Source organism: Xenopus tropicalis, chromosome 7, assembly GCF_000004195.4.
Source record: "Xenopus tropicalis strain Nigerian chromosome 7, UCB_Xtro_10.0, whole genome shotgun sequence".
Classification (NCBI taxonomy): domain Eukaryota; kingdom Metazoa; phylum Chordata; class Amphibia; order Anura; family Pipidae; genus Xenopus; species Xenopus tropicalis.
The window spans coordinates 36,051,642-36,066,005 of NC_030683.2; the positions used below are offsets into that span (position 1 = coordinate 36,051,642).

General features: G+C 39.2%; 1 protein-coding gene across 1 annotated transcript in view; it reads right to left on the reverse strand.

The window, feature by feature from the left end:
* fra10ac1 (fragile site, folic acid type, rare, fra(10)(q23.3) or fra(10)(q24.2) candidate 1) overlaps positions 1-14,364 on the reverse strand; it is a 36,339-nt gene that overhangs the window by 4,211 nt on the left and 17,764 nt on the right. The window contains 3 exon segments of the mRNA NM_001079356.1: positions 1,981-2,093; positions 3,547-3,589; positions 5,654-5,767. Of these exon segments, the coding sequence (NP_001072824.1) occupies positions 1,981-2,093; positions 3,547-3,589; positions 5,654-5,767 (270 nt within the window).

Genomic DNA, 14,364 nt, shown 5'->3' on the forward strand with positions numbered 1-14,364 from the left:
AGGACCCGGGGTTTTCCAGATAAGGTATCTTTTTCGTAATATGGATCTCCATAGCTTACAAAAATATTTATATATTTCAGTTGGGATCAAGTACAAGGTACTGTTCTATTATTACGGAGAAAAAAGAAATCATTTTCAAAAATCAGTATTATTTGTTTGAAATGGAGTTTATGGGAGATGGCCTTTCCATAATTTGGAACTTTCTGGATAATGGGTTTTTAGATAATGGATCCCATGCACGTACTACAAAGATTTTAAATTTGCTACTAAAATATTCATAGAGAGCTATGCAACAGCACAAAGGGGCACATAAAGCCAATTCTTAGATATCTTTATAATATCTCATATCATAAGGTTTGAGGGAAGTGTGTGCAGAGTTCAGCCTTTTGAGATAAATGAAATGCAGGGTTTAAAAGGAATTAACTAAAAATGTGTTTATCCAAAACTGCCCATTAATCTCAGTCCAAAGTCTGATATGACACTAAAACAAAATCCAAAGGTCAGAATGGGATGAGCAAACCTTTAGTTTGCCTCAGGTAATCAGGGCAAATGGTGTATGATGTGCTGCTATGTAGTCACTGGCAATAACCTTTTTTTAATACTATGCGGGTCAGGGAAAATCAGAATCATCGTCAATGTCAGACTTTCATTTTCAGTTGCATTTCAATAGTGTTAACGAGGCAACATGTCAGTGACATTGCAGAACATTAGACACGTTCCCAAAACCTGCCTTAGTGCCACAGTGTAGCTGGTTGAAAGGAAGGGGCTGAATTAAAGACATTGTGAATGATGTCCTTCTAGATACACAGACACAGCTTTATTGGCATAAGAAGGATACTAACTGTATGGATAGTTTCTTAGGTACCCAAATAACCTTGGGGCTACGTTGCAGTAATATGTTGCTTGACTGGAAAAAACATAACCCAATAATTATCTTTTATACAGTATAGAGGCACCAGGTATTTAAGTTTTCTTTTAGCATTCACATATTGTCTGATTTTGGTCATTTTTCCATTATTATTATTCTATGTCAGATTATATGTAAGCCCATGTACAAGTATAGGATCCATTATCCAGACAGCTATGAATAACAGGATGGCTAAATCCCATAGATTCCATTTTAAGTAAATTATTCTAATTCTTAAAAAAATATTACCTTTTTTATCTGTAATAGTAAAAAAGTCTTGATGGTAACAAAGCTGCCTGAATCCATATTGGTGGCAAAACAATCCTATTGGGTTTATTTAATGTTTAAATGATTTATAGCAGGCATATAGTATTACAGAAAAATCCCTTATCCAGAGCACCCCAGGTCCCAAGCATTCTGGATAACAGGTCCCATACCTGTAGCTGTACTATTCACATAAAAGTGGATTTCAGTTAAAACCTTTACTTGCCAGCTACCTGATTACCTCACTAAAACAGAAGCCTGCTGCTGCTTACAGCATTAAGCTGGCAGTCACTGCAAATGTTCATAAGATCTGGTTACATTATGGACTTTATCTGTTGTCCTTCAATGCATTTTGTTGTCATTGTTTTCTTTCTATGCAATTTATAGCAGAGTTTTGTATTTATGTAAGTTACAGAGGAGCATGTTCAATAACATTGGTTAGCTCTTTTGCTCTGTTGATAGGGATCATTGATCCATGGAAAGCTTGACATACAGATTGAGATTATTCAAGGTATCTGTATACTGAGGGTAGTATTTTACTTTGTCAGCCCACGTACCCTTAAACTGTACTTATGTAAACTGGGATCATTACTCCTTATCTCTTTGTTTTTTAAAACCAGGCTCAAGAGGTCAGAATACATTCAGCACACAACTGACAGATAGAAATGTCCATATTACAAGCCCTTCGGTGGCCAGCTTTGAAGACGGCATTAACTCACCTCTATTTAAGATCGCTAAATTAAACCACATACAATCACGTATAAAAAAAAATAGACTTCTACTTAAAATAAGGGTAAATTATAGTCCACCTTTAGTGTTTGTATTCTTGTGAGAATGTGATGTTTTCTTCTTTTTCCTTGAGGATTCTCCTTTGTCTTCTTTTGCTTTCCTTTTAACGGTATTCGGATGGACTTCTCGTCTCCTGTAAATACAGAAGAATAATGTTTACATAAATAGCATGTGAGTAGCCCAGGATATGAGCCGATAAGTGAATGTTAATTTACAACTGATTGATGACATCATATAAAGTTAGCAATATGGCTCCTGTTGTCTCACAAATCCCAAGTATCACAAAGACACAGATTTAAGATTCTCCAACTATGACCAGGTATATATTATAAATAATTTCCATATCTGGACACGGAATTTACTTTGTTGAAACATAGTGAGCAAACCAAGCACTGTTTTTTCCTTTTGTTTGCTTTTTTCTTGTTTAGCAGTACAGTGACCTGGGATCTTTTGAACTCTCTGGACTTGAATCTCTAGTTAAACTTATATAACTATATATATGTGAGTATCTGTATAAATGCACGTGTGCTGGGCATATTATACATCATCATATGCTCAGATGTCTATCAATATAACACAAAATAAAAGAAATACTTAAGTAAATAAAGGATTTAACATATCCAGTAAGCAGATTGGTCATAACCATTGTGGTTGCTGAGTTAATAAAGATATTAAGAATTTAACATCTCACCATGCTTTTGGGTCATGTATACTAATAAAAAGAACCCTGACTTCTCAAACACTTGTTTTCCATAGTAAGGTGTGTCTGGTGGTTTTATTATTCCGTGGAACATTATTTGGCAACAACTAAAAAATAATTCTGAGTGGCCTTATTTATACGGTGAATCATTTCTATACTGCTGAAAGCAGATTTTTCCAGGATGCATTTATCCTATTCCACTCAACATGGGAGCTCACTGAATGGATCCTACTCCATTTGATTTTTTTGAAACCAGATCTTAACCCTTCTGGCTGCAGTGAGATTGTGGTGAGATTGTAAAGCTAATGCCACATGGCATCAGCCTTCTCTCATGACTGTACCCTAAAGCCACTGCATTGGCCCAGGCGCAGACACACAGATTGGATTTCAGAGCCAAATCCATCCAATATTCCCCCTGAGGCAGTAGCTCTATGGGAAGGCACAGGAAAGGCTCATGTTAGCGTAGGGGCTGATTTTATACTCTATGGGAGATGGCCTTCCTGTAACTGCAACAGGTTTCTGGCCTGTAGATAGATTAGCACACCCATATGTATACCTGTAAAAAGATCAATGGTGACACATACATAGCTGTGTTGAGCATGAAATGACTGTCCTATGCTGGCGCACTGGTTGGGCCTTCTAGATCATCATCAGAGAAATATCTTGATGTATAAGATCATGTATAGCTACACATATCTATAGCTACACACACTAACTGCATGGTTAAGAACTCCCTAAGCACTAAAAAAACATATTTACTGAAGCAGAACCGGTAGCAAGTCATGTTTGTCGGACTACTTCTTTTATATTTTGTTCCTCACTGTGCCTTCATCATTTGTTTTCAATGTTACATCACAAAAAGTAAATATACAATGAAACAACTTGCCTGTGATGGAAATTCAGTCTGTATGAGCATTCAGGACAAAGTCCTATAAAAAATGAAAACAAGTACAATTTAATTGCACAGACTACACAGTTATCATTATTTGCTTTTAACTTGCTTCACATAGAAAGTCTTTAGTCTATGTGCACACAGGCCAGCTCACCCAGCTGCTATGGCTATTTTCCTTAAGCTCCTTAGGGTGAATGTACAGCTAGAAAACAAGGAGCAGCTGTTAATTACCCACAGACACACTCTGTCAGCTGAACGGCTTGTGCACAAACGTCTGAAGATTGACAGTGACGTAAGGTAGGCTGCAGGGTGACAGGGATATGGAACATCAGTGAGAAGGAACAATTCAGCAGATGGCAACAAGGTGAGAAAGGACATAAAGATGGGAAAACTCTAAAAAGAATGGAGGGCTCATTTACAAAAGGATGCTAGATGGAGTAAAACGCATCATCTCCCCAGTATCCTCAGTTTAGGAAATAAGCCCCTTAGTATCTATTTTTACCAAGGCCTTAAATGGTTATTATGGTGAATTTCCTCAACAATTTAAACATTAAACATCACTTCTCAAGGGACATATGTACAGCTATAGGATCTTTTATCCAGAAAGTTCGAGCCCTGGGGTTTTCTGGATAAGAGGTCTTTCTGTAATTTGGATGCCAATACCTTAAGTCTACTAAAAAATTAATTTAAACATTAAATAAACCATATAAAATAGTTTTGCCTCCAATAAGTATTCATGCAGCTTAATTTCCATTAAGTACAAGCTATTTTTTGCTTACTACAGAAAGAAAGGAAATAATTTTTAAAAATGTAAATTATTAGCTTATAATGGAATCTATGGGAGATGGCCCTTCTGTATTTTGGAGCATTCTGGATAATGGGTTTACGTTTAACCTGTATCCAGAAAAAATGTGGTAAGAAAAAGTGTGTTTTCTGAAACCTCAAATTGTCTGGATTTATTAAAGAAAATAAACACGAGAAGAAGCCACAAAAAACTCAGTATTAAAAAACTCCTAAGTTTCTAAAGAAGTCAAGGGGAACTGTCCATTTTTTTTTTAAAAAACCTTTGAGTTGCATTTATATCTTAAATGAGGTAGTGTTCGAGAAAAAAAAGGAATATGGAAAATAGTTGTTAGCATTTTGTTTTTTTTTAATGCAGTCATGTTTTAGTTTTCCTCAACCTAAATAGGACTCCCTGTATATGTGTCTATAATCATTACTGTGCTTTATATTTTTTGTCCACCTTACAGAAAAATGTTGTGTGCATAATTTGCGTTCATGTTTGCCTTTGTTTGGCCTTTCTATCCTGAAATGTAACCTAATATCTGGCTACCCGGAATGGTGACTCCAACAATGAGAGCAGAAATGTCTAGATTGCAGTAGTTATAAATATTTTTGCTCAAACTATTATATATAGTTATATAGTCATAAGACAACCACTAATCCTGCTTTGGGATCCAGCTTATATTTATAACTTTCTTAACTGTGTAGGCAGATAAATTCAGTACTAATCTATAGATAATGTGTGAAATTTCCTTTATCTTTAATCCCCCATTAATACTCACATAATAGGTAATGTATTCTTGTTGTACAGAAACAATTCTTACATATTAAGCGTTACCAGTGCGGTTTCCACTTGACATTTCTGTACAGATAAATTACATATTATCCGGAATGCTTGGGACCTGGGGTTTTCCATCACTTGGATCACCATACCTTAAGTCTATAACAGGGCTCTTTTGCCTCCAATAAGGATTAATTATACCTTAGTTAGGTTTAGAGACAAATATTTCTATTTTTGAAAAATGATTTCATTTTTCTCTGTAAAAATAAGACAGTAGGTCTTATTTTTACAGAGAAAAATGAAATCATTTTTCAAAAATAGAAATATTTGTTTCAAATGGAGTCTATGGGAGATGACCATCCTGTAATTCAGAGCTTTCTGGATTATTGGTTTCCAGCTAAGAGATCACATACCTATATTTTGAATATGCCCTGTCTGTTACATCCTACCCTACTTGTCCTGCAGATTCCATTCCCTTACCCAACACCACTTCCCTACCATACTTTTTTGTCCTTGTTGTTTGTGGTGGTTGCTTACTTAATTTCACCAGGGCATTTCTTTTTTCTCCATGTTCCACGTATCCAAAATTCACCTCCCAACTTTTAAGGCCTTCTTTTTCATCACAGCGCTTGTTTCCACAGGAAAACTGACCTAGAGAGAGATTAAAGCTGTATAAAAATGATTTAATACTTGTATCTGTCCCTTATAAGTTCAGGAATACAATGTAAGCCAAGATGATCAAACAATAATAAATATAATCACACAGTTGGAGGGAAAACAACATCATGTTCATAGGGCAGATATAGAAATGGAGGATAGATCCAAAATCAGTGAATAAAAGTACTGTACTTGCTATGTGCAGAGGCTACTGGCAATTCTGCCTCGGTAATGATAATTCGAGTGCATCTGTAAATGCCGAGGACCGCATTTATCAAATATGAAACTTGGAACTCTACAGGTTTTATGCAAGTTCAATCGGTTTACAATTTTTTTCAAAAATCACTACAACTGGCCTAGGAATTTATTAGCCCAATTTAAACATTTTAATGATAACCAGTATTTAACATTGTTCTTAAGGATTTGTTATCAGAGTGACAAAGGTGTGAGCATTAGAATGTCATGGAAGGCCATGATTTGCTTTTTCAATTTAAATAGTGTTGGTTTTGACTTATCAGAATGTAGACAGGCTTTTCTAGCGGACTGTCCTGATTCAGAACTAATTCAGTTGGATTCCTTATTTGCTGTAATAAATCCCTAAATCATTATTGATTGATTGGAATTTATCGTACCATAATGATTGCTTGATTTATCAAAATCCAATTTTTTTTCTTGATTCATCTCAGCCATGAGAAATCCCTGTCTACCCTTATCTAGTGCTTTGGTGCCGATCCTTAATTTTTTTCATTTTTTATTTCTTCTATCAGTTTTCATGCACCGCGACAAATCAAGAATGGGACCATGCAAAACATATTTCCATTTTTTTCATAAAGGATTTCTTTTTTTATTAAAATAAAGAAAAAGGCTATAGCTGCACTGACATCCAGGGCAAAACATCCTTTGATAGACAATCAGAGCTTTACATAGGTTAGTAAGTGTTAGACTTTGTCCCATTCATCTGATATAGTAGTTTGCTTTATTCCCTTCCCAGTACATTTTCAAGGACTCAGCAGTTTGTACTGAGCAACACAATGACTGTGTCAATGGGGTGCATATACACAAAGGAGTTTAACCCTCACATGCCCCAGGCACCTGGATCATGCACAAATGAAAGCAGTACTCCTCACACATGTTCTCTGCAGTGCAGTTATGTGAGTTACTCTAACACACAAAATGTGATCAAGCAAATGATATGTTCCAGGCAGCCATAGGTAATTGGTTTATCCTGCTTCTAACATGAAGTGATGGACAGTGATTAAACCAAATGTCCTTTCTTCACAGACCAATGTTTTGTGGGAAAACTGGGTTATATTTAGGGAAGGTAAAAACTGGGACCCAACCCAGAGGGGCCCCCTGACAAGAAATCAGAAAGAAGAGACTCTAAAAAAAAAACACTCCTTACAGAAAAAAAATCAGCTAACATAACTTGACTGGCTGGATATTAAGAACTGTCAGTATTAAAGCACTCCATATTAAATTCATAAAGATCAATAAAAATCATTAAAAATCAAAGACTTTCCAGTTCATTAATATTCCAGAAACAAATTATTTCAGTTCCTTAGATGTTGATAACTGAGCATTTGTGAGTAGATAACACTTTTTTCAGTTCCAGGGATAAAAAAAAATCTTATATTAGATTCAATGTAGTCCAAAATGCATGTTCTGCCTTACTTTTAAACTAAAGCACAGTTAAAGGCACTTTCAGGGAAGGGTTTAACCATGGGGCTTCCCCCTCCCTATATTCAGCGCTGGAAGAAAAGCCCCCTAACAAGAAACCCTTAACAAGAAAATGCCCTTGCTCAGTGTCGGACTGGGACCTCAGGGGCCCACCAGAAAACTTTACACTGTAGGCCCACTCTCAAAACTTTTTTTCCTCCTTTGCTTGCCCAACCTCTTTATTCTCCTAGTCTCTTATTTACATGCTAGCATCTATTCTTCCATCTATTTCTCCTCTTTGTTCCCATTCAGAAATAGGGAATGACCATGAAGCAGGCCAAATGGTCAGGAGCAGGAGGGCCCACTGACACCTGGGCGCACCGGGAGTTTTCCTGGTATCCTGGCGGGCCCGTCCAACTTGCCCTTGCAAGTACACAAATAACAAAGTATTGCGTTGCATAGAAACAGATATATATTTGCACTATGTGTATGAGGCACATCAGCCTCAGTCAACCACAAGGTCCTATTCCCCATAATAAGCAAAGACCGTTGGTGGATTTAGGCAAATTGACTTTAAGCTGGTCACCAATACTTTTTGTATTGCCCAAGAACCATTCTCCTTTAATAACAACCTAATATCCAAAGTTGTTTTTTTTATAGGCAAGACCCAGCTTACTTATACATGAATAGCTCCAGTGTATTGCTAACTTACACTTTCGCTCTTTCTTTATTCCAGATGACTTTTTGCCATCGTGTTGTTCGGATGCAAGTAATATGAGCTTTGGACATAACCTATTCTTTATAATTTCATAAGGAAAAACATGCAACCGTAGCCATTTCTTGTAATGACTGCAAAACACATACAAAGTGTTTTTCAAACAAGTGCATTTTTTGAAACCAATGTATACAGACCTGGGGTGTTCTAGATAAGGGGACCAAATTAATAGAATTGTTTTCCCCCAATAAGGCTTCATTATATCTTAGTTAGGATCAAGTATAAGGCACTGTTTTAATATTACAGAGAAAATGTAAAAATTGCAATTATTTTATTAAAATTAGGTCTATGGGAGAATGCCACCCCATTATTTAAAACTTTCGGGATACCAAGTTTGTGGATAAGAGATCCCATACCTGTAACTTAAAATAAGGCCTTTTAAAATAAGGCTTCCCTTTGTCATCTGTAATGCTCCATGCTGGAAAGAGAAACCACAGTAGCCTGTGCAAGATTAGCCTTAAAGGGCTTCGGCATAAGCAGCTAATATGCAGCTTGGTAATATCCTCCTCACAAGATTATTTATCCGACATATGCCACCTTTTTCAGCAGTCCAGCAGTGTAATGTGATATGAAAAAAAATTCCTGCTCCCCTATGGACCTTTTTTAAAAAGGGCAGAGGAATAAGCTGGCGCTTTATAAATGAGATAATACCAGCAACAACATAAAATCATACTGTCATTAAGCATTCACAAATGGGTGAGGCCATTTAACAATGTGACAGTAGATACAGTATAGTATGCAACGTGTGTCTAAAAGAAGGGGTGGTGTACCTGGATGGTTGTGCATGGTTGAGGGCACTTTGCACTACAGAGTCAAACAAAATGGCCCATGTGCTATGACCTTACTGTCTTGTATTGTTAAGTATTTTTGCTTAGAGGTTATATATTTGACTCTTGAACAGCACAATCTTCATAAGCAAACATTGAGAGCAATGGCACAAAGGGAGCCCTCATCACCTCAATTATTATGGAGAACACCACAGATCTTGTGTATAATATTAAACTACGCATGAGTTGCATCTTGCACTTGCTAAATAGTGTCTGAAAACTTTAACTTTTCTATGTAGCCTTAGTGGCATAAAAAGAAAACTTGTTTGATAGCCAGACATGACCCCTGACCAGACATAACTTTTCTTTCTACAATCCCCAAGGAAAAGAAGGCACTATGGATAATGTCCCACAGAAAGATTAGTTGCCTGCGATAGATCTCTGCTACAGCGGGCAACTAATCTCTCCGAGATGCCTACCGCCAAAAAAGGGAATCACCAGTGGAAAGGCCTATGCATCACTCCAGTTTTCCGAAGTCGAGTGAAGTTTCCTCCTGCAGACAACTTCACGTGACTTAGCCTTTTCCACCGGTGCTTCCCTATGTTACAGGTGGAAAGGCAATTTGGAGGGATTAGTCACACGCTGTAGCAGAGAACTGTCACGGGCGACTAATCTCTCCATGGGACATTAGCCTTAGGGCTCTGGCACACGGGGAGATTAGTCGCCGGCGGGATGGCAGACGCGGCGGGGCGATTTGCGCGAAATCGCGCCGCCGCGTCTGCCATCCCGTCGGCGACTTACATGTTCGCCGGTGGGATGGCAGGGGTAGGCAACTCGGGGAGATAAGTCGCCCGCGAACAGGGAGTTTTGCCGCGGGCGACTAATCTCCCCGTGTGCCAGAGCCCTTAAAGTCTGCTGTGACTTATCTGAAACAGCACGTTTTGCATGCTGTAGGTCAGTGCTGTCCAACTTCTGTTGTACCGAGGGCCGGAATTTTTCCGACCTACGTGGTGGAGGGCCGATAATGGAAGCCAGTTTTGACCGCACCCACTTGAAACCACACCCATGTTATCACATGACCATACCCATATTAATGGTTGTAGTACAGCAAAAACCTGCCATACTCTGCCTGCCCTACCCTGCCTGTGTGTGTGTGTGCCATACTCTGCCTGCCCTACCCTGCCTTTGTGTGTGCCATACTCTACCTTCCCTACCCTGCCTGTGTGTGCCATACTCTGCCTGCCCTACCCTGCCTGTGTGCCATACTTTCACTGTGTGTGCCATTCTTGGCTGGTTTGTGCCATACTTGGCCTGTGTGTGCCATACTCTGCCTTCCCTACCCTGCCTGTGTGTGCCATACTCTGCCTTCCCTACCCCGCCTGCGTGTGCCATACTTTCACTGTGTGTGCCATTCTTGGCTGGTTTGTGCCAAACTTGGCCTTTGTGTGCCATACTCTGCCTGCCCTACTCTGCCTGTGTGTGCCATACTCTGCCTTCCCTAACCTGCCTGTGTGTGCCATACTCTGCTTGCCCTATGCTGCCTGTGTGTATGGCACACACAGGCAGCATACAGTGACACAATGCTGGCACTGCTCCTACAGTCTGCACAATAACTATATATTAAAAAAACTTTTTAATTGCAGTACCACCTCAGTATATGTTCTTTTTGTAGTGTGCAGGGATTATTTGTGGGTTTCTACTGCTCCTGAGGTGTGAACAGGGGAACAATGGGGGTGATTACAGCTTGAGCCTGAGGTGTGAACACTGCAGGGGTTGAACAATGCAGAGATTAAAAAGTGTGAACAACACAGGGGATTATATATTTAAGCAATACAGAGGGATTACAGGCTGAATCTGAGGTGAGAACCATGCAGGGGGGGCAGTTAATCACAGTACTGATACCATTTAAAGCTTACACAAGAGTAAGCCATCAAAGCAGCCAGAAAGGTGGGGGGCCACACAGAGGGGGGTCGCGGGCCGCCAGTTGGACAGCACTGCTGTAGGTACATCTTATCTATGTCTTAACATTTGATCACAAATAACAAATCTTTTCCCAGAGGATGTGGAGAAAGAGGATAATAAAGGTAGCAAACATAAGAGTTTGGCAATGTAGAAAGAATGTGCAGGCAAACACTTTTGTGGGGAATACTGAAATGGAAATACAGCTTAACCAAAGACAAAGTTGGTCTCACTAAACACAAAGGAAATATCAAATGTGTGGCTTAGAGGCAGCAGACAAATGACAACTTTATGTCCTGTAGAATGGGAGGGAAATGAAGACTATGATGGCAACAAATCAGCCCAGTTTAACTCTGAGGAGGACTTTCAAACTGTAGTATATATTAATTTAAACCCAGAATTAACACAGGTCATGGGATACGGAGGACAGCGAGAGGAAAAGCTGTTCAAGAAGATTTAATTGACAGATCAATGGCTAAGGAGGTTTCAGCCGAGAAAGGTAAAAAACACAAGAATGTCATTGAAAAGCTGTTGATCAGCTTTGTCAAAAAGCACATGGATTATATGTAAAAAAAAAAAATATCAAGAGGGAAGGAAGAAATTAAATGAGTGTGCTGGAGGGGCAAAGCAAGAGTGACAGACTGGTAGAAGTCAATATATCAGATAATAATGACTGTTGACTTCAAAACTCCCCAGATTTACATTATCAGCACATGGGATCCTTAAAGGAGAAGGAAAGGGTTAAAATTGCGCCCACATAAATGCAAAGGTCTTATGTCCCTGTAGCTGACTGCTTAATTTTTTAACCTTCATAGACCGTATATTCTCTGCACTGTCAGACTTTAATAAACAATTTATGCGGCCACCATGTTGGATATTTAAATTTGTCCAACATGGCGCTGCTTAATGTGCCTGCACGAACCAACTTCCTCCCCCTAGACATAAGCGTGACGTACACTGCGCAAACACAGGCACTTGCAGAGCGAGCGCTCCTGCTTTAGAAATTGCAAGCGCGCTCACACACCGTGTAAAATGCGTATGCGCTTCCTCATGGCCTATATAACTTCGCATGTCACTGGTCTTGGTGCAGGAGCGTGGAATTATGGGAATCTGGAATACACAGCTCAGCGTTTTTTTCCTGTGTTGCCTCAGATCTTCTGAACAGTGAAATATGGGGAGACTTAAGGGCACTATTGAATGAACTGACGGTATGCCTGCAGCTTGAGATTAACTCTTTATTCGCCTTTCCTTCTCCTTTAAAATGATAATTTCTCTGTTTAATGACTGTCCTACTTGCCAGGTACAGATATGGCAGCTGTAATCCGGAAACCTGCGACACAGAGAGCTCTGAAATGCAGCACTGATAATGGTAAGTCTTAAATAAGGCAGTAGCTTGTACTTGATGACAACTAAGTTGCATAAATTCATGTTTATTGCAAAACAGTCCTATAGGTGTTTAACATTAAGCATGTAGGGAGAACCGGGAGATAACTTCTTAAAGGGACAGCGCCCTTACCTGTACTCGATAGGCCACACCAAAATCAAAGGGAAGCACTCCAAGAAGTCATGCAACAAAAATCACTTTATTCCCTCATCTTGTTGGGAGTCACAGCATACAGGTCAAATCACATTGTTCAAACAGGCTTTCTTCAATCATGCAATAAACATATACCATGTCCGTGTCCAGAAGACATCAGCCTTACCAGGGGTAGCTAACTCTGGCTATTCACCTCTGTCCCCAGTCTCTATGGGATCTCCTGTCCCCACCTGGCTCAGCAATCCGGCACTCCCTGCGGTGCCCCTTTGCTATTCCACCAGGCCTTTTACTGGCAGACTCTTAGCCCGAAGCTCAACAAGCCCTCTTCTAGCCTACCCCTATCCGCTATGGTGCTCCAGGGCTAAAATAATCCAGATAACCGATCCCCTAACTATACTAAAATGTAGAGCAAAGACTAGCTAACCTATGAAGCTCATTTATGTCTGAGACTGCAGTTGCAGCACCTACAATTTCCCTGCAGTCAGTTGCACAAAAAACCCCACTTTAATTAAAGGTACTTGTGTTAAAATGCACTCCTTGCACTTCCATTTATTTGCATTCGGCACTGCTCAGCCCTTCCTGCCTTCAGCTACCTCCAACTACTGACCAGGCAGTAGCTGGAGGGTTCCCTTCACACCCGGCGTCAATAGGTGTAGAACTCTTGTGCTGAAAAAATTAGGCACAAACATCATTAACATGGCAATGAAGCCACATGGACTTCTGTGCATTCCAACACAAATAAGACACAACTGCGCAAAACGTTGGCATCATTTCTGCGCTTGGTGAATTGGATGCAACTGTGGTAGTTGCAATGAAAATATGCTGCATTGTGGCAAAAAAAAATGCCTATTGCATTTAAAATTGCACTTTGCTCAATGTATTTGCAGAGTTAAATGAGCTCTTATATGTCAGGCCATTGTAAGAAGTAGCAGGAGTAGTAAGCAAAGCTGGCCATACACGGGCTGACTCAAGCTGCAGACTCAGCCCCTCCAGTCAGCAGCTTATCTGCCTGTATATGGGCCCTCCCCAACTTCCTTTGTGAAATCATTCAGATCTATCTAAAAATCTAATAAAGAAAAAAGATATCTGCACAGGGCACTATATATTTTCTTAAATGCTGAATGAGGTTATGTTTGCATGTAGCTCCCTCTAGTGAGGGCTTTCAGGAGAACAGTGGTCAGCTATGGGGCACAAGGAAAATTCATGCAGATCAGAGAAATTTCTTGTCTTAGAAGCAGATTTATTAAAAATGATATTTTCACAGAGAAGTCACATTCCACCCATACTTTTTAATAAATCAAGTTGCAAATTGACTTCCAAAACTTGAGTTGAAAAATATCTTGAATTTTGCCAATAGGACTCCCACATGAACTTGCCACCATTTACATACTGAATTCTTTACATTTGAGTTTTCAAGCTGAAAAATTAGATTTTTTTTTTCTGCCAAAAACTTCAGAATTGTGTTAAAAAGTTGAATTTGATTGTTGATAAATTAGTCCCCTAGTGTTGTCTGTGCTACAAATATGCAACTTGCATCCGGGATAGAAAATCTGCCCAAATTTAGATATTCCACTACAACAGCAGATTTTTTATCTTGCTGAAGTTGCTACTCAGAGCTTGCTGACTGTGTTTTCCCATTGTTTGTCTTAGTAAGCTATTTACTCCTAGAGGTGAGCTATACCTCCAAATACATCTTCACCCCCCTTAAGTTTCAGCTTAAAAGATTAACCTTTGTTCAACCTTCTGCTGTCATTTTTGCATAGAACTAACTTTATTCATTCAGAGCACTTATTATTATTATATGCAGTGCTGCATACAACATTCATTGGCCTTTAAAGTCTGCAGCCTAATTTTGGTTTCAGAGACAAAGGGAAATTGCCTGGCGTAAAATAACCCA